At 45.9% G+C, this 19,278-nt stretch overlaps 1 protein-coding gene across 31 annotated transcripts in view; it reads left to right on the top strand.

The window, feature by feature from the left end:
* R3HDM2 (R3H domain containing 2) overlaps nt 1-18,766 on the top strand; it is a 190,692-nt gene extending 171,926 nt beyond the window's left edge. For all 31 annotated transcript variants that reach the window (XM_021675300.2, XM_012469725.3, XM_064377268.1 and 28 more), the window contains 10 exons: nt 2,096-2,338; nt 2,659-2,785; nt 3,028-3,188; nt 3,637-3,791; nt 5,109-5,209; nt 13,167-13,336; nt 14,033-14,180; nt 15,714-15,811; nt 16,151-16,235; nt 17,419-18,766. In XM_021675300.2, coding sequence (XP_021530975.1) covers nt 2,096-2,338; nt 2,659-2,785; nt 3,028-3,188; nt 3,637-3,791; nt 5,109-5,209; nt 13,167-13,336; nt 14,033-14,180; nt 15,714-15,811; nt 16,151-16,235; nt 17,419-17,759 — 1,629 coding nt within the window. In that variant the 3' untranslated portion in view covers nt 17,760-18,766. The remainder of the gene's footprint in view (nt 1-2,095; nt 2,339-2,658; nt 2,786-3,027; nt 3,189-3,636; nt 3,792-5,108; nt 5,210-13,166; nt 13,337-14,032; nt 14,181-15,713; nt 15,812-16,150; nt 16,236-17,418) is intronic.
* Nucleotides 18,767-19,278: the final 512 nt, after the last annotated feature.

Below are 19,278 nucleotides of genomic sequence, written 5' to 3'. Positions count from 1 at the left end.
TGAGGTCAGGAGTTCGAGACCAGCCTGGCCAACATGGTGAAACCCCTTGTCTACCAAAAAATACAAAAATTAGCTGGATATGGTGGCACACACCTGTAGTCCCAGCTACTCAGGAGGCTGAGGCAGGAGAATTGTTTGAATCTGGGAGGCAGAGGTGGCAGTGAGCCAAGATCACACCACTGCACTCCAGCCTGGGTGACAGAGCAAGATTCCGTCCCCCGCCCCTCCCCCAAAAAAAATGCAGTTGCAGACTTCTCTGGTATCACTGGCAAAAACTTAAACTGTTCCCCTATTTTACCATGTCAGTTTATATTTTAAAAATCCTCTTCCACTGCATAGCACATGCTGTTTAAATTATTTGTACTCTATAAATCCTTCGAAGATCTGATTTGCCTCATAGTTGATAACTTCCATCACCATTGTAGGAGCCCTGAATTCTTTTGCTCTGTCTTAACATCTGCTTTTCCACTAGAATCCCCTCCCTCCTCCTACTTCTTATTTCCATTTTGATTGTCCTGGAATATGGAGTTCAAAATAATCTGCAGTCTAGTTCACCTGTCATCCATTCCTTTGGTTTCTGCTAGTTTCTTTTGCAAAAGAACTCCTGCTCGTGTGTGTGTGTGTGTGTGTGTGTGTGTGTGTGTGTGTGTGTGTGTTTGAGTCAGTCAATTACTGTCCGGGGAGCAGAAGGGAAGAGGAAGCTAACAAACTCTAACCTATCATACAAGTGAGAGATGAACACCATCACCCTTGCTGCTTAGGAAAGAGCTGAGAGAGAAGGCAATTAGAGCCTGGCCAGTCAGTCTTATCCTCCAACTTAGCCACTCACTCTGCCCTCCTTTTGGAGGTGAGAATTGGAAGTAGTTTCTGAAGGGCAGGAGGACTGTAGGCTAGTGTCAGAGAACCAAGGTGGAAATGACCTCCAGAGGGAGTAAGGAGATAGCAGCAGGAGTGGGAGCACCCAGTCTTGCTGCTGCATAGGCAGAGCCGTGAAGGCACATGAACCTAACTACCCATGATCCACTCAAGGTGTTATCTGGGCCCTTTATTATAAAAACAGGATTTATGGCAATGTAGGGGCCTTTTTATGGTTGGGGGCATGAGGAAGATAGGAAATGGAAAGACTCTTTAATCTATATCGCTAACCCACTAGTTTGTCATTTTTTTTCTATATACAGTAATTGTGTCATTGCTCCCATCTCCCCAGGACTTACCTTAATAACAATCATAGGCTGGGTGTGTGGATAATACCTATAATCCCAGCACTTTGGGAGGCCAAGGTGGGCTGACCACTTGAGGTCAGGAGTTCAAGACCAGCCTGGCCAATATGGTGAAATCATGTCTCTACTAAAAATACAAGAATTAGGCTGGGCACGGTGGCTCATGCCTGTAATCTCAGCACTTTGGGAGGCCAAGGCGGGTGGATCACCTGAGGTCACAAGTTCAAGACCACCCTGGCCAACCCAATCTCTACTAAAAATATAAAAATTAGCCAGGCATGTTGGATCATGCCTGTAATCCCAGATACATGGGAGGCTGAGGCAGGAGAATTGCTTGAACCCGGGAGGCGGAGGTTGCAGTGAGCTGAGATGGCACCATTGCACTCCAACCTGGGCAACAGGAACGAAAACTCCATCTCAAAACAACAACAACAAGAATTAGCTGGGCGTGGTGGCAGGAGCCTATAATCCCAATTATTCAAGAGGCTGAGGCACAAGAATTGGTTGAACCTGGGAGGTGGAGGTTGCAGTGAGCTGGGATTGAGGCACTGCACTCTAGCCTGGGCAACGAAGTGAGACTGTGTCTCCAGGAAAAAAAAAAGACAGCACACAGTTGTTACCTCAATGTGATAGAGAGACTGGCTCTGGAGTTGGGCTTCAAACAGCTATTCAATTCATAGCAATTTAAAATACCATGTAACAGGCTTGGGACTAAAAAGCACCTCTTGCAGCACAGAAGTAGAACTATCTTATCCCACATTGTTTTAAAGAAGGTTGTAAAAAGCGTTTTTATTTCTCTCTGTCTTTCTATGTTGAAGCCAAAGACATGAGGTTTGATACAGCCTCAGTCCTTGCATCTCCTACTTTCTCAACAGGCAGATGACCTCAGCAACCCCTTTGGACAAATGAGCCTTAGTCGCCAAGGTTCTACTGAAGCAGCTGACCCATCTGCAGCTCTATTTCAGACCCCGCTTATCTCCCAGCACCCTCAGCAGACTAGCTTCATCATGGCTTCCACGGGTCAGCCCCTCCCCACTTCCAACTATTCCACCTCTAGCCATGCACCACCTACCCAGCAAGTTCTGCCACCCCAGGGGTACATGCAGCCCCCTCAACAGGTAAGCAGCTCCAGCTCCCAGCTTAAATCACTTTATTCAGTTTGTCTAGTATTATACCTTCTCTATTCCTCTAGTTTAGACATATCAGAGGGGATACCTCTCTCTACCTTGCACTTGAGAGTTGTTCTAGCCAGAAAGTCTTCTTTCTATATAACATAAATCCTTGTTTTACTTAAAACTTGTATACCAGTCTTACAATTGTAGTCCAAAATATCTCCCTTAACATATTTCTGGCCATCAATCTTGAGGCATTTATAGTAGTATGCTGATGTTGGGGCTGAATTTTAGGGACTTCTCACACATGTCTCCTCTCACCATAGATCCAGGTTTCTTACTATCCCCCTGGACAATATCCTAACTCCAACCAGCAATATCGACCTCTCTCTCACCCGGTGGCCTACAGCCCCCAACGTGGTCAACAGCTGCCTCAGCCATCCCAGCAGCCTGGTAAGCGAAACCACTTGTGTAAGAAGGCAGTGAACAGGGGAAGGGCAGAGTAGGAAAGAGAGAAGTACCTTCTCCATTAAAATGAAGGTGGGTCTAGGGGCAGGAATGATTAGGGTCCTACGAACAGACTTAGGATCTCCAGAAAAAGACAAGGTAAAATAGAATGGAGAAGGAAAATTACAGCTAGAGTGTGACCTCCTAAACATTCATACAAATGTATTTTCTGCCTTGCCCACCTCTAGGTTTACAGCCCATGATGCCTAACCAGCAGCAGGCGGCTTACCAAGGCATGATTGGGGTCCAGCAGCCACAGAACCAGGGCCTGCTCAGCAGCCAGAGGAGCAGCATGGGGGGCCAGATGCAAGGCCTGGTGGTTCAGTACACTCCACTGCCTTCTTACCAAGTGGGTACATTCTGCATTGGGAAGGATCACTCCAGTCTTTGGGATGAGGAAAAGGAGAGCCTCTCGGGGTCATACATACTAGAAACTCCAATACTAAAATACTGTCTACTTTCCCCCAGAATTTTTAGGTTTATTTTCCCATGGAGTTTGAGAACAGTTTTTAAATTGTTTGGTCTTTATACAACCATGCAATGAGTATATGCCCAGAAAAGTAGTAGCTAAAGAAAATCAGGCTCTTTTCTTTATGTCAGATATCTAAGGGTGGTATTTTGAGAAGGCAGAAATAGAGACAGCTGTGGAAACATTTTCTTTAGGCAGATGGGGAGAATAGGAGGAGGCTCTAAGGTAGGGAAGGAAGTTGTAATGCCTTGATCTAGTGATGACTAGGCAGTTTCTGGATGAGCTTAATGCAATTATGAGTAGTCATTCTCTTTTCTTTCTCACCCAGGTTCCAGTGGGTAGTGACTCGCAAAATGTGGTCCAGCCGCCTTTCCAGCAACCCATGCTGGTCCCTGCGAGCCAGGCTGTGCAAGGAGGCCTCCCAGCAGCAGGGGTACCAGTGTACTATAGCATGATCCCACCTGCTCAGCAGAATGGTACAAGGTGAGGACTCCCAGAGAGCCTGGACATCTCCCATAGACCTTAGCAATGGTTGCATCATGGTTTTGTTTCCACTGGCCTAAGAAAGGCAGGGGTAAAGATCCCAATAGTTCCCTAAAGCAGGTAGACTATGAGGGAGTTCATTCTCCTTTTTTCTTTATTGATTTGCCATTTGCAGAAGAAGTTATCAGCAAAAAAAAATTCCTGCTTCAGAGACTTATAATTTATGATTTCCCCATTTTTATTTTTCAAAACAATGGACTCAGAACTAGAGGATAGAGACTGCTCATCATTAAGAGAAGAAATTTTTTTGGACTGCGATGTGTAAATTTTTCCATGTACCTCTGTTTTGTATCTATGGATGAAACTGATGATGTGTCTATTTCTATATCTATTTATATATACCTGAGTATAGTTCATAGCAAATAAAATTTTTAGTGGTAGGTGGCACCTTAGAAATCATCTAGTTCACTCCCCTTGTTTTATTTTTTTCTCGTTTTTAAATGAGGAAATTCCAGCTAGGACTGTTAAAAACTTTACCTAAATTAATGTAGCTAGTTAGAGGCAGAGGTGGAACAAGAACTGGAGTCTGGGCAACTCTATATGTATCTGTTGCCTGTCTTCTAGTCTATGTGCATTTACCTTTGTCTTTTTCTATGTATGTCTCCATGTTGTTTTGAGTTTTGTGGGGTTTTTTTTTTCTATTTGTCTTTATGTGACTATGTATTTGTTTTTGACTTTTTTTTGTGTGTGTGTCTTTTTGTGGAGAACAGGGTCTCGCTATATTGCCCAGGCAGGTCTTAAACTCCTGGGCTCAAGCTATCCTCCCGCCTCTGCCGCCCTAAGAGCTGGAATTACAGGCGTGAGCCATAGCATCCAGCGACTTTTTTTTTTAGGTCAAAAATAATTAGCAATTGTGTGTGTGTGTGTGTGTTATGTGTGTTTTAACCCATCTCTCTCTTGCACTGTATGTCTGTGTCTGTGACAGTCTCTTTGTCTGTGTTTCTTGGAATCTGTGTGTGCATATGTGCATGTATGTGTGTCTGGTGTTTCCACAGTATTGGGAAAGCATGTGTCACTAACATTCCCATCTGTAGCAATGATTAGCAGCTTCCTAATTGAAAGATGATCAAGTACAAATATATATAATTAACTTTGAACTGATGAGTGATTTTAGAAATTGCATGGCAAATTGGTCTGGGAATGGCTTGACGCTGCCTCTGCTTCCCATAGGGGAGGACCAGGAAGCAGCAGCTGTTTGCCAGGAGCTGTGTTTGTCCCTCCACTGCTTCATCACTCTTCTCTTCTCTGTCTTCCCAGCCCTTCTGTAGGGTTTCTGCAACCCCCTGGCTCTGAGCAGTACCAGATGCCTCAGTCTCCCTCTCCCTGTAGTCCACCACAGATGCCACAGCAGTACTCAGGTAAGAGGATAAAGAATTGGGGGTCTTGGGCACTGGCAAGAGCAAACACTGCTGAAGGGCTTATGCTCTAGAGCTGGCAAGGGCAAAAAGAGTTCAGGTATCAGGTCTATCCCCACTGTGACTCCATCACAAAGAAAAACCAAAGTCTTGGCTGGTGTTTCCAAGGCTGGTGTTTTCTTGAAGGTGACCTCTCAAGAAATGATGTTGGGGCCAGGCACGGTGGCTCACACCTGTAATCCCAACACTTTGGCAGGCCCAGTCAGGCAGATCACTTGAGCTGAGGAGTTCGAGACCAGCCAGGGCAACATAGCAAGACCTTGACTCTACTAAAAAAAATTTTTTTAAAGGCTAAGTGGCTAATGCCTATAATCCCAGCACTTTGGGAAGCCAAGGATGGATCACTTGAGCCCAGGAGTTTGAGACCAGCCTGGCCAGCATGGCGAAACCTCATCTCTACTAAAAATACAAAAATTAGCCAGGCATGGTGGTGCATGCTTGTCATCTGGCTACTCGGGAGGCTGAGGCACGAGAATCACTTGAACCTGGGAGGCAGAGGTTGCAGCTTATGCCACTGCACTCCAGCCTGGGCAACAGAGTGAGACTGTCTCAAAAACAAACAAAAAAAATTACAGCTGGACGAGGTGGCTCATGCCTGTAATCCCAACACTTTGGGAGGCTGAGACAGGCGGATCACCTGAGTTCAGGAGTTTGAGACCAGCCTGGCCAAAATGGTGAAACTCCACCTCTACTAAAAATACAAAAATTAGCTGGGCATGGTGGTGTGAACCTGTAATCTCAGCTACTCAAGTAGCCGAGGTATGAGAAATGCTTGAACCCAGGAGGAAGAGGTTGCTGTGAGCCTAGATCATGCCACTATACTACAGCCTGGGCAACAGAGCAAGATTCTACTTTAAAAAAAAAAAAGCCAAGCGTGGTGATGCACCGTGTAGTCACAGCTACGCAGGAGTCTGAGGGGCATGATGGCTTGAACCTGGGAGGTTGAGGCTGTAAGGACCTGGGATCGTGCCATTGCACTCTAGCCTGGATGGACTCAGACAAGCAGTGGGACCCTGTCTCTAGGGGGAAAAAAATGACATTGGTTGCCTCAGCCCTGAAATCTGTGTCTCTGAATTCTTAGTTTTCTTTCTTTCTTTTTTTTTCTTTTTTTTATTCTGAATCCAGCACTGTACTCACATGCCTTTGGGTCATGAAATGAAGACACAGAAGACCTGTGTCTTCTGTACTTATCCTTCATATAGACAGCGTTTCTTTTCTCTTGGGACTGTGAGGGAAGTTGATAAAATCCTTTTTAACTTATAGCTTAGATTTGTTTAGCAGCTTTTAGTGTGTGCTCACATACATTGTAGCATTTTAATTCTCATCATAACTTTGTGAGGAGGAAATTTAAAACTCAAAGAGATTAAATGACTTGCCTAAAGTCACAATCCTCGAACTTGGGTCTTTTGATTTTCCACATCCCACACTGAATCTTCAACACATTTTCAACAGGCTTTTTTACTCAATTTCTTTCTCTCCAGTGGAAAATAAATGGACATCATGTTAAACAGCTAAAGGCCCTCTTTGGAGAGGCCAGCCATTCCAAGTCAATAAGTTTATGCCGTGCAGCCTCTCACTGCCTTTGCCAAGAATTCCCGTAACACACAAGTACAGCTGCCCTTATTTATATTTCTTTCACCCTACCCTCAAATAGCCATACACTGCAGTTAAAGAAACTTCAGGGGGCTGCGTGCAGTGGCACACACCTGTAATCCCAGCACTTTGGGAGGCCAAGGCAAGAGAATTTCTTGAAGCCAGGAGTTCAAGTGCTAGGATTATAGGTGTGAGCCACCGTACCCGGCTGGAAAGGAAGTCTTTTTCTTTTTCTTTTTTTTGAGTTGGAGTCCTTTTATTTTTGAGACAGAGTCTTGTTCTGTTGCCCAGGCTGGAGTGCAGTGGCATGATCTCGGCTCACTGCAGCCTCCGCCTCCCGGGTTCAAGCAGTTCTCCTACCTCAGCCTCCCGAGTAGCTAGGACTACAGGCATGCACGCCACGCCTGGCTTTTTTTTTTTTTTTTTTTTTTTTAAGTAGAGATGGGGTTTCACCATGTTGGCCAGGGTAGTCTTGATCTTCTGACCTCGTGATCCACCCGCCTCAGCAGGATGTGTTAATTTAGCCTCCAACCATCCCCTTTCCACTCTATTGTGGGAATATCAGAGTGCCCTCTTCTGGTGAGAGGGAGATATTTTGTCAGTTTTTCTCGTTTAGAAATGGAGTATTTCCATTTGAAGATTTTTTGCACCCTCACTATGTTGGATGCTGTGGAATAGATTCCAGAATTAATCTTACTCATTACACATGATCAGTTCTTAAGACTCATGCCTATAATCCCATGGGAGGCCAAGGTGGGTGGATCACTTGAGGCCAGGAGTTCAAGACCAGCCAGCCTGGCCAACATGGCAAAACCCCCATCTGTACTAAAAATACAAAAATTAGTGGGGCATGGGGGTGCACATCTGTAATCCCAGCTACTTGGAAGGCTGAGGCAGGAGAATCGCTTGAACTTGGGAGGCAGAGGTTGCAGTGAGCTGAGATTGCGCCACTTCACTCCAACCTGGGCAACAGAGCAAGACTATCTCAAAACAACAACAACAACAACAAAAAGGAGCAATGACTTCTGCCTTCATATAAGCTGAGGATTTTAATTCAAAAGTCCTTACCTTTTATTATGTTATTGGTCTCTCTGGCTGTTTATCCTAGTGTCCACCAGGGGCACTTGGCCTTAAAATTTCCAGTGGGGTGGCCGGGCACGGTGGCTCACGCCTGTAATCCCAGCACTTTGGGAGGCCAAGATGGGTGGATCACCTGAGGTCAGGAGTTCGAGACCAGCCTGGCCAACATGGTGACACCCCATCTCTCTAAAAAATAATAATAATTAAAAAATAGGCCGGGCGCGGTGGCTCAAGCCTGTAATCCCAGCACTTTGGGAGGCCGAGGCGGGTGGATCACGAGGTGAAGAGATCGAGACCATCCTGGTCAACATGGTGAAACCCCGTCTCTACTAATACAAAAAATTAGCTGGGCACGGTGGCGCGTGCCTGTAATCCCAGCTACTCAGGAGGCTGAGGCAGGAGAATTGCCTGAACCCAGGAGGCGGAGGTTGCGGTGAGCCGAGATCGCGCCATTGCACTCCAGCCTGGGTATCAAGAGCGAAACTCCGTCTCAAAAAAAAAAAAATAAATAAATTTCCAGTGGGGTATGGAAATTGCCGACCAGCTCCCAGAAGCACTGTAACCTGTGGTGGTGCTGGGTAGCTCAGGGCATTTTTTTCCCCTGCATGTACATGTAGCTATACTTGTATGTGCATTTTTGTGTGTATCCTTTGTGGTATGTCCTTATATCTATTGGGTTTCTGCAGTTACATCTATTCATCTTTAAATACAAGGTCTTTGAATCATAAATCAAGTGAAAAGAATTCTTCATTACCTACTCTGACCCTCATACTAGGTTAATTTAAGTAAACTAAAACAACAGTTCTGGAAGTTGGCAACACTAGAAATCTGGACTAGGGTTAGAAGAAAGAGACCATTAATGTAGGCTTCCTGCTACCCTGGTTGATCCTAGGCTTCCAACTGACCCCTTGTACTTTTCCTAGATAGTGGGACCTTGTGTTCCACCCATATCATCTAAAATACCATATTCAGTATATCATCGATTTTATAGGTCTTTAATCCCTGCTTGTGGAAATCTAAGAGGAGGTGGAAAAAGGGAAACAAGTGCTTCTTCTGCCTTGTTTACCCTATATTGGAAAGATAGACAGCAGGCATAACCCACAAGGGCCCCTCTGTCACCTTCAGAGGACAGTTACCCGCCCTCCTCTCATGTAGCAACATGGTCACTTTTCCAAAAATAAAGGCAGGGATTAGGATTGGCTGTTCCTAGAACAAGTGTTCTGGTTTATTAATACATTTTTGTAGTTGCCCTGTTTACCCTCAGCCTTGAACTTTAATTCCTTCACTATAGTATGAGACATAACTCTAACCCCAGGGAAAAACTTCTCCCATTAAAATGATGGGTTGCAGGTCCCTTGAGGTTTCTACAGGGATGCTTGTCTGGGGAATATGTACACAGATGTGAAATGGCAGCGATACCTATACAGAGACTCCCAACTCACAGTGACACAGCAGCATGAACAGGGTGACATGCATCCAGAAATAGCCTCTCACATATTTACTGGCTTATTGTTTAGCTGAGGGGTTTCCAAATCTGAGACTACTCTTTTGTCTTCCATTTAGTGAAGATATCCCACTCCCCCACCAAATAAAGGAAAAAGACCAAGATATTATTGGATTCTATCTTTTAATTTGGGAAAGAAGCCTGTGGATTTTATTTCTCTGAAGATTCCTTTCCATAGATGTGATTTCTAGTGGTAAGAAGCCTTATCAGTCTTCTACCTCAGTGATTTACAAAACGAAAAACGAAAAACAGTTCTGCCAGACATAAACGTCATCTGTTTGTATTTATGCGGTTTGCTCTACCCAGTCGACCTTTCTGCCCAGGTTTAATGATGCCACTTAAAAAGCCATTCACACGTCCCCTCTCCTTTCAGAGCTTTCAAGCTGAAATTGATTTCCTTATTCAGTCTCCCTCTCCCCCTTCCCACCCACTGCCAGCCCACGTTCCTTCCCCCAACCTGATTATATGGAAGTGCTATCACTGGGCATTGGATTTTTTTTTTTTTTATTGCCACGTCTATTAAGAAGTAGTGACAGTTCAGCTGCTAACAGATACCACCTGCTTTAGGCTCCAGGAAGAGAAGCATAAAAATCAGCTCATCAGTGGAGTAGTGCTCTGTGTCCTCAGCTAAGTGAAGGAACAATGCTTCAGGCCAGCAGGGGAGGACTCAGTATGGGGAGGAGCTCAGGACAGAGGCTGCTGCAACTAAAAATCCTGGCTTTGTCTTTGTTGGGATCAGAGATAATAATTTGAGGACTTTGTTCTCTTTCCCCCTCCCTGTGACCTCCCTATTAGGCTACCTGCTGGTATTAGAGCTTCCACTGCCTTGCTTATGCTTATTCCTACATACTCACCCCATCTCCACCTTTCCTGGCCCAGGGCATTAGGCTCAGATTATGAGCTACCTTCTAGTAAAACAATAGATTTAAATATTTTTACGTTGGACCCTCAAGTAGCAATGAGGTATTTGAATAAGGTCAATTGCAATTTTGTTGGTAGAGGATGTTGAAGCAGGTGCGTGATTCTTAGGATGGGGAAATAAAATGCCCAGAAAAACTACAGTATGGGACAATTTGTTAAATGCATGACACTCCACAACTGTGCAATTTTCTTATGGCCCTGCTACAACCTATGCCCACGAATACTCTGTCCACCTTGGCAGGAGATGGGGATAACTGAGCCTGTTGCATTGAGTATTTGTGCTCTCTGATTGGATGAACCCTAGAGGGTCAGGAGTACACATTGGCTGGGGAATATGATATGACAGATGCTGTCTCCTGAGCTTCTCTCTCAGACCTCCCACCATTTCTTTTCCTTTCTTTTGACTGATACTACCTGAGAAAAACAATCACACTCACTTCCCAGCATGACTGGTGCCCAGGGCAGGGGCTGCAACATTTCCCATCACAGGAAGCAATTTGATGACAGCAGCAGTGGCAGCCCTGGAGCATCAAGCCATGAAAACAGCAGCACTGCAGCAACTTTTCAAGCTAGTAACCCCCAATTCCCATTTCTCCACCACCACCCACATGTGAACTCGGCCTCAACAGAATATAACCTGGGCGATCAAGAGCAGACCCTCACTCTGGACAATCCCTTTTGGGGAAGCAGAGCTCCTGCCCATCCCTCCCAGCAGAGACTGTTCATCAAACTGCTCAACCCTGACTTCTTACCTTGCTTTTCATCATGAAGATTTTTTTTTTTTTGAGACGGAGTTTCACTCTTGTTACCCAGGCTGGAGTGCAATGGCACGATCTCGGCTCACCGCACCCTCCGCCTCCTGGGTTCAGGCAATTCTCCTGCTCCTGCCTCAGTCTCCTGAGTAGCTGGGATTACAGGCACGCGCCACTGTGCCCAGCTACATTTTTTTGTATTTTTAGTAGAGACGGGGTTTCACCATGTTGACCGGGGTTTCACCATGTTGACTCGATCTCATGACCTCGTGATCCACCCGCCTCAGCCTCCCAAAGTGCTGGGATTACAGGCGTGAGCCACCGTGCCCGGCCATGAAGATTTTTTTTTAGGGAGTTTCGCTCTGTCACCAGTCTTGCTCTGTTTCCAGAGTGCAGTGCCGTGATCTTGGCTCACTGCAATCTCTGCCTCCCAGGTTCAAGCAGTTCTGCCTCAGCCTCCCAAGTAGCTGGGACTACAGGTGCACACCACCACGCCCAGCTAATGTTTGTATTATCAGTAGATACCGGGTTTCACCATGTTAGCCTGGATGGTCTCCATCTCTTGACCTCGTGATCCGCCCGCCTCGGCCTCCCAAAGTGCTAGGATTACAGGCATGAGCCACCGCGCCCAGCCTGTTCCTCCTTGTTAAGGCCTTTCCTTCTCCCACTCTGTAAGAGGATGAGTCTGTCTATGGTTGCCAGTGCCAAAATTTCAAGGTCACATCCAGTCAGTCACCTGAACTCTGACCAGGGTCTGACTTTCACCCCATTCCTGCTGGCATTGCCCTAATTTCAAACCTCTTCATTCTGTTTCAGCAACCTTTTTTTTTTTTTTTTTTTTTTTGAGACTGGGTCTCATTCCATCACCCTGGCTAGAGTGCAATGGGATAATCATGGCTCACTGCAGCCTCGACCTACCAGGCTCAAGTGATCCTCTCACCTCAGCCTCCTGAGTTGCTGAGACTACAGGTGCATTTCACCATGCCCAGCTAATTTTTATATTTTCTGTAGAGACAGGGTTTCACCATGTTGCCCAGGCCAGTCTTGAACTCCTGGACTCAAACAGTCCACCTGCCTCAGCTTCCTGAAGTGCTGAGATTACAAGCATGCCACTGTGCCTGACCTTCAGTAGCTTTCTAAATAATCCTTCTTGCTGCTAATCTCTCTCTCCCTAGCGATCCTATAATCGGCCTTTTGAGTTAGCTCTCCAAAGCACAAGTCTTCCAACAGCTACAGGATAAAGTTCAAACATCTTACCAGAATGTGCTTCAAACTCTGACACCAACTATTTGTTTAATGTATGACTCCTTAATAGACTGTCCATTCTGTCAGGGCAGGGGCAGCCTTGGTTTTTGTACCCTCAGTGCCCAACATAGGAACTAGCACATAGCAAATGTTCAATAAATGTTTGTTTAAATAAAGGCGTCTCATTTCTTGCTTCCCCTACATGGCCCCTGTGTCTTAGCACCTTGAATCATTTGTCATTTCCTGACTATGACATACATTTCCATGCAATTCCCTCTGCTTGAAATGTTTCCCAACTTACCCCATTCTTGGCCAAGATGTACTTTCTGGGTCTGGCATAGTGAAAATATGTGCATTTATCTTCTCCAGAACAACCAGAGGTCACTGGCTTATCTATAACCATTACCAGAAAAGCCTGCACAGGTCTGCAGCCCTTGCCCATGGACCAGACCAGGACCCATACCATGCTCAGACATTTGAGCACTCTCACCTGGGCATTTGGTTATAGCCAGCATTGACAGATTAGAGTAGTTTTCTGCCAGGCATACCAAAGTACCCCTCACCAGGTGAAGGCCAGGGGAGCACTAGCATCTGGGGCTCATCTCCCTTCCACTCAAACTTCTACTGGTTTGAGAAGATGGAGTCAGAAGCCACATCAGCAGCCATCTCAGGTTCCTGTTAGGACGTAGCTTGAGTGACCCTGAGGCAATAGGTGGATTTGTTTGCTGCTTTCCCACTCAGGGCTAGCTGGAAGGTGAAAATACAGTTTGAATTTATAACCAACTGCTTTCTTCCTGCCCTTCAGGAGTGTCACCATCTGGACCAGGTGTGGTGGTAATGCAGCTGAATGTCCCTAATGGACCCCAGCCACCGCAGAACCCATCCATGGTCCAGTGGAGTCATTGTAAATATTACAGCATGGACCAGCGGGGACAGAAGCCTGGAGACCTGTACAGTCCTGACAGCAGCCCCCAGGTGAGTGCTGCACTCAGCCTTGTCTTGGCAAGGAGATGACTGTATTCTTCCCAGGGAGCAATGTTTGCTATTGACTGAGCAGCCTCTTTTCCTGAGTGCTTTTTAGGGAGAAACACAAGAAATAGGAACCTAATATCTAATGTGGCAGATGGGACACACACTTGAAAATGCTCAGAGAATACTTAAATCAATGTGCCAGAAGTGGATATTAAAATAACATAAATGAGCCAGGCGCTGTGGCTCACGCCTGTAATCCCAGTACTTTGGGAGGCTGAGGCGGGTGGATCACTTGAGTTCAGGAGTTTGAGATGAGTCCCGCCAACATGGTGAAACCCTGTCTCTACTAAAAATTTAAAAATTAGCCAGGTGTGGTGGTATATGCCTGTAATCCTAGCTACTTGGAAGTCTGAGGCAGGAGAGTCACTTGAACCCAGGAGGCAGAAGTTGCAGTGAGCCAAGATTGCGCCACTGCACTCCAGCCTACCTGGGTGATAGAGTGAGACTCTGTCTCAAAAAAAATAAAATAGCATAAATGAATTAAGGACTGAGGTAGCAGTTTGAAGGAAGAGTCTGACTTTGGCAGAATTCAGCAAGAGAACCTTATTTCCTGAGAGAGGTGAATTTTAAGCCAAGCCAAAGGAATATCCAGAGGGTAACATTTGATGTTTATGTGACGTGTGCTCCTCTTTTCCACAGGCCAACACACAAATGAGCAGCAGCCCTGTCACATCTCCTACCCAGTCTCCAGCACCCTCTCCTGTCACCAGCCTCAGCAGCGTCTGCACAGGACTCAGTCCCCTGCCTGTCCTCACACAGTTCCCCCGGCCTGGGGGTCCAGCACAGGGTATGGGGTTAGATTAGGGCTAGTGCTGTGGAATTCACCCTTCACATCCCATTCCCAATTGCAAAAATTGAAAGAGTAACAACAGGCAGGGGACCAGTGTGGATGATCCAATTCTGGGAACTAACTAACTCCTCCTTTAACATCCCTCGGACACATGCCCCTCTCTAGTGCTGCCCATGCTTAACTTCCTTTAGCCTTCTTTACATACTTAGTACTTACAACCAAGTCGGGTGAAAAGAGCTGGGGAAAATGAGTTCACTGCACTTTCTAATGACCAAAGAGTTTAATCTAACATTAGGACTGAGTCTGAGGGCTGGGAATATGGGGCTTTTTAAGAAACAGTATGGTCTTAGAAAAGGAAACACTAAATTTGGTTTCAAAAGTTCCAGTCTCACCACTAATTAGCTTTGCGATGTTCAGCAAGTTACTTAAACTCAAAACTAGACCACAGTTCCTATTCTATAAAATGGGGTTAAATTGCATTGGAACTGAATCAGTTACAAAAAAAAAAATAAAATAAAATGGGGTTAATCACAAATAAGATGGGAATTTTATCTGCTTTCTTCCTTAGCTGTCATAAGCAGTATAAAAATGAGAGCATAGTTTAAAAACTTTAAAGTGCTCTGAAATGTACTATTTATCAATAATAAGTAACACTTAATGGTACTTAATATGTACCAGGCATTGCTATAAATGCTTTACGTGCCTTATATTTGTTTAACCTTTCCAACAACATTAACGAGGGAAAAACATACATACGCAACATCATATTTTCAGTAACAGAGCCACTATTTTAACTTAGGCAGTCTGGCTCAAGTCTGTGCTCTTGTCTGCTGTGCTCATTTTGCCTCACATGAGCCAGAAGCTTGAACTCTGGGTTTAGGGTTTGGGAGAATCTATGTAAGAGATAAAAGACATCCGGGCACGGTGGCTCATGCCTGTAATCCCAACACTTTGGGAGGCCTAGGCAGGCGGATCACCTGAGATGAGGGGTTCAAGACCAGCCTGGCCAACGTGGTGAAAGCCCATCTCTACTAAAAATCCAAAAAAAAAATAGCCACACATGGTGGCACATGCTTGTAATCCTAGCTACTCGGGAAGTTGAGGCAGGAGAATCACTTGCTGGGAGGCAGAGGTTGCAGGAAGCCGAGATCATGCCATTGCACTCCAACCTGGGTGACAAGAGTGAAACTGTCTCAAAAAAAAAAAAAAAAAAAAGATATATAAAAGACATTAATAAGGGTCTGTAAGTTTCTTCCCTGATCATTTTCATAGTACTGTTGTCTACAATGGATAGAGCCTTTTTTCAAGGATGATGGGATCTAGTAATCCCATTTGTCTGTGAGATACAGTTGAGAGCCAAAGGACTTGGGAAGAGAAACAACTCTTACATCAGTCACATGGACATTCCCATCATAGAAAATTAGGAATAGTATGCATTGTTGCTGTCTATTTCCAAAGCCCCTTGAAGTCTCATAAAAATCATACCATGAAGCTTAAACTCCCAGAAAACCAGTTGCTCTTACCCCCTAGGTGATGGGCGCTATTCCCTTTTGGGCCAGCCATTACAGTACAATCTGTCCATCTGCCCTCCCTTGCTCCATGGCCAGTCAACTTACACGGTGCACCAGGTAAGGGTGTCCACAAGCAACCATAGAGCTGTCAGACCCCTCTTCTTATTTAGGTCCCTATCTTTAAGCTTCAGCCAGCTTGCTGTACAAGGGAAATGACACAGAATGAACAAAGCAGGAGCTTTGCCCTGCCTCCTGTACTCATGTCTCCCACCTGACCCCCGTGCCAAGGGGAGGGGCTCCTTGTTTCTCAGTCACTGCTCCATGGCCAACCTGCCTTCCTGGTGGGGTGGGGTCCTCTGGGTTGGGTGCTACTCCACCATCTGTCAGGCAGATATTGTGATGCAAGGTAATCAATGCTGTTTACATGGGATGAGAGTCATCTTTCAAATTTTGAAGGGACAGAGTGGATTGAAGCATGGAAACCGGGGCAAGAGACAAGCACTCAAATCTGCCTCCACTGACCTGGGTACAGCAGATGTTGGTGAGTCACAGGATGCTGAATCCCCAAGAGAAAGTGTCCACCTTTCCAGTCCTTCGTTACCAGTCCAGGACGGGTGGGAAAAGCCAGCTTAGGATGGGGAGTGGAAATGGGACCCTTTGTGCTCCAAAGCAAGCAGAAACTGGAGAAGTGAAGTATCTCAGTCCTCCTTACCAAGCCATCTCAGATTCTGAGGAAGATCATGGTAAAAACTGGGAATAACACAATTATGAGAGTGCTTCTTACTAACAGAGTTTTCTCATTAGCGTCCTGTCCCTAATCTAGGACATCTACCTTTGGTAGTCCTAGACCCAGCTTAGGAGAAGATTGGTAGAGAATATGGGGGAGGAACTCTCCTCCTGCAGGCCTCCCACTAAGTGAACGAGATCTGTCTTGGGATTTGGAGCAGTTTCCTAAACAAGGAAAGGAAGGGAAACTGACTTCCTGAGATGATAAGAAGGAAGAATCTGTTTGAGCTAGCCTCTGAGTGGAAAGGGAACTATGGAACATATTTCAGATTGATAAATTATTGTTAAAGAACATCAGCGGCCAGGCTCAGGAGCTCACGCTTGTAATCCCAGCACTTTGGGAGGCTGAGGAGGGCGGATCATCTGAGGTTGAGAGTTCAAAGACCAGCCTGACCAATGTGGAGAAACCCCGTCTCTACTAAAAATTTTTAAAAATTAGCAGGGCGTGGTGGCACACGCCTGTAATCCCGTCTACTCAGGAGGCTGACGCAGGAGAATCGCTTGAACCTGGGAGGCAGAGGTTGCTGTGAGCCGAGATCGCGCCATTGCACTCCAGCCTGGGCAACAAGAGTATAACTCCTTCTCAAGAAAAAAAACCCAGAACATCAGCAAAAGCCACATTTTTTTCATAGCAATAGCACCCTGTGAGAGAACTGAGGTATAGGTTCTCAGCTCAGAAACCCAGGGTTCTGATTCCCAGTCCCTTCTTGCCTACATCTCTGGGCTAGGAGAAGAGAAATCTTCATTTGATTTTTCTCCTAGTTGCTCTGATCAAATCTGGGATGGTGGGGAGGGGAAAACAGGGCTAAGAGAGAAAGGCCATGCTTTTGGAGACATTGTGTACAGACTTGGTCAACTGGACACTTCTCTGCCAGGCAGCTGTCCAGTCCTTCCTGTCCTATACCTCTCACAATTATGTCCTCTCTCCTTCCTTCCAGTCCTGGGTCGGGTGCTGGAGGTGACAGATCTCCCTGAGGGCATCACCCGTACCGAGGCGGACAAACTCTTCACACAGCTCGCCATGTCCGGCGCCAAGATCCAGTGGCTCAAGGATGCTCAGGGGCTGCCTGGAGGGGGTGGGGGGGACAACAGTGGGACTGCTGAGAATGGCCGCCACTCGGACCTCGCTGCCTTGTACACCATTGTGGCTGTGTTCCCCAGCCCCCTGGCTGCCCAAAATGCCTCCCTTCGTCTCAACAACTCCGTGAGTCGCTTCAAACTTCGAATGGCCAAAAAGAACTATGACCTGAGGATCCTGGAGCGAGCCAGCTCCCAATAAATGGAGGAGGGGAAGGGACTGTCACAGAAGGAACAGGGGCAGGGTGGAGGGGGTTGAAGGATCCTGACAGACCATGGACAGAGGCAGGAAGTAAGGGGACTGATGCTAAACTGGAGCCTAAGACAGTGATGAAGATGGAAACAGACAGATGCCCACACTGGCATTGGACTCCTTCTTGCTCCCCTGCCATGGGTCCCCTCTTTTTCCCTGGTTGACACCCCCTTGCACCCCTCTTCTTCCCATCCTTTTTTTTTTTTGAGACAGAGTTTCACTCTTGTTGCCCAAGCTGGAGTACAGTGGCACGTTCTTGGCTCACTGCAAACTCTGCATCCTGGGTTCAAGTGATTCTCCTGCCTCAGCCTCCCAAGTAGCTGGCACTACAGCCGCACGCCACCATGCCCGGCTCATTTTTGTATTTTTAGTAGAGATGGGGTTTCACCATGTTGGCCAGACTCAAACTCCTGACCTCAGGTGATCCACCTGCCTTGGCCTCCCAAAGTGCTGGGATTACAGGTGTGAGCCACTGTGCTGGGCCACCATCATATTCTATCATTTTTTAAATGTCTTCTCCTACCATAAAAAAATTAATTTCTTTTATATTTTTTTGTCAGGTAGAAATGGGAAAGTCCCACACTCTACTGTTCTCCTATTACCTTAACATCCCAAGCTTCCTTTCCTTTTTTTGGTCTTTATGAATATATTTATATGGACAGAATTAAGATAAACAAAATTGATTTCCCCATTCTCTCGCTTCCCCATCTTGTCTTCTCAGACCCCACAGAGTTAAAACTTGGGATTCCCCCGACCCTCTCACCCCAAACACTTGTATATTGTTTGTTTGAGGTTCGTGCCGCAGTAACTGACACAGTATTTAATTGCACATACAGATGTTTGCTGGGTATATTCACTGTAAATTTTATTTAATCTGGTTTTTGTTTGTTTGGGGATTATTTGGAGGGAGGTTGGTTTTGTTTTTAAATATAAAAAAAAAAAAATCTGTCACTGGACATCAGTCACCGTTTTTCTGTTGCCACCCTGGTATGGATAAAGGGTTGGAGGCCCTGGGTAGGTGTAGCCCTACAGCTGTTGGAGGTGTTTGTTGTGGGTTGGGATGGCTTTCCCTAGCATATGCACAGTATTTTTAACACCATTCCCTCTGTCTCATCCTCTTCCCTGATGTTCTGATAGATGGTTAGATCACTAATGGGACCATGGTTTTAGGCTCTGCCATTTCTGCCACTATGGTTCATCGAGCATATCACTTCTCAACGCTGGATTTGTGTCCTATCAATCAGTAAAATAAGAGACTTGGACTGACTAGGTGACCTCTAAGTTTCCTTCCAGATTATTAATTCTGCAGTACTCTCATTTAGGGCCCTTGTAGCTGAGTTGGGGAGGGAGGGGTGAGTGAGATCCAGAACTGGGTTGAGATGCTGACCTCATACCTGCCCATTTATTCTCTGTTGTTGTTGTTTGTTGTTGTTGTTGAGATGGTGTCTCACTGTCACCCAGGCTGGAG

The sequence above is a fragment of the Aotus nancymaae genome, unplaced genomic scaffold (assembly GCF_030222135.1).
Source record: "Aotus nancymaae isolate 86718 unplaced genomic scaffold, 86718_ANA_hifiasm-v0.15.2.pri h1tg000016l, whole genome shotgun sequence".
NCBI lineage: Eukaryota > Metazoa > Chordata > Mammalia > Primates > Aotidae > Aotus > Aotus nancymaae.
This window is presented reverse-complemented; position numbering and strand designations above follow the sequence as displayed.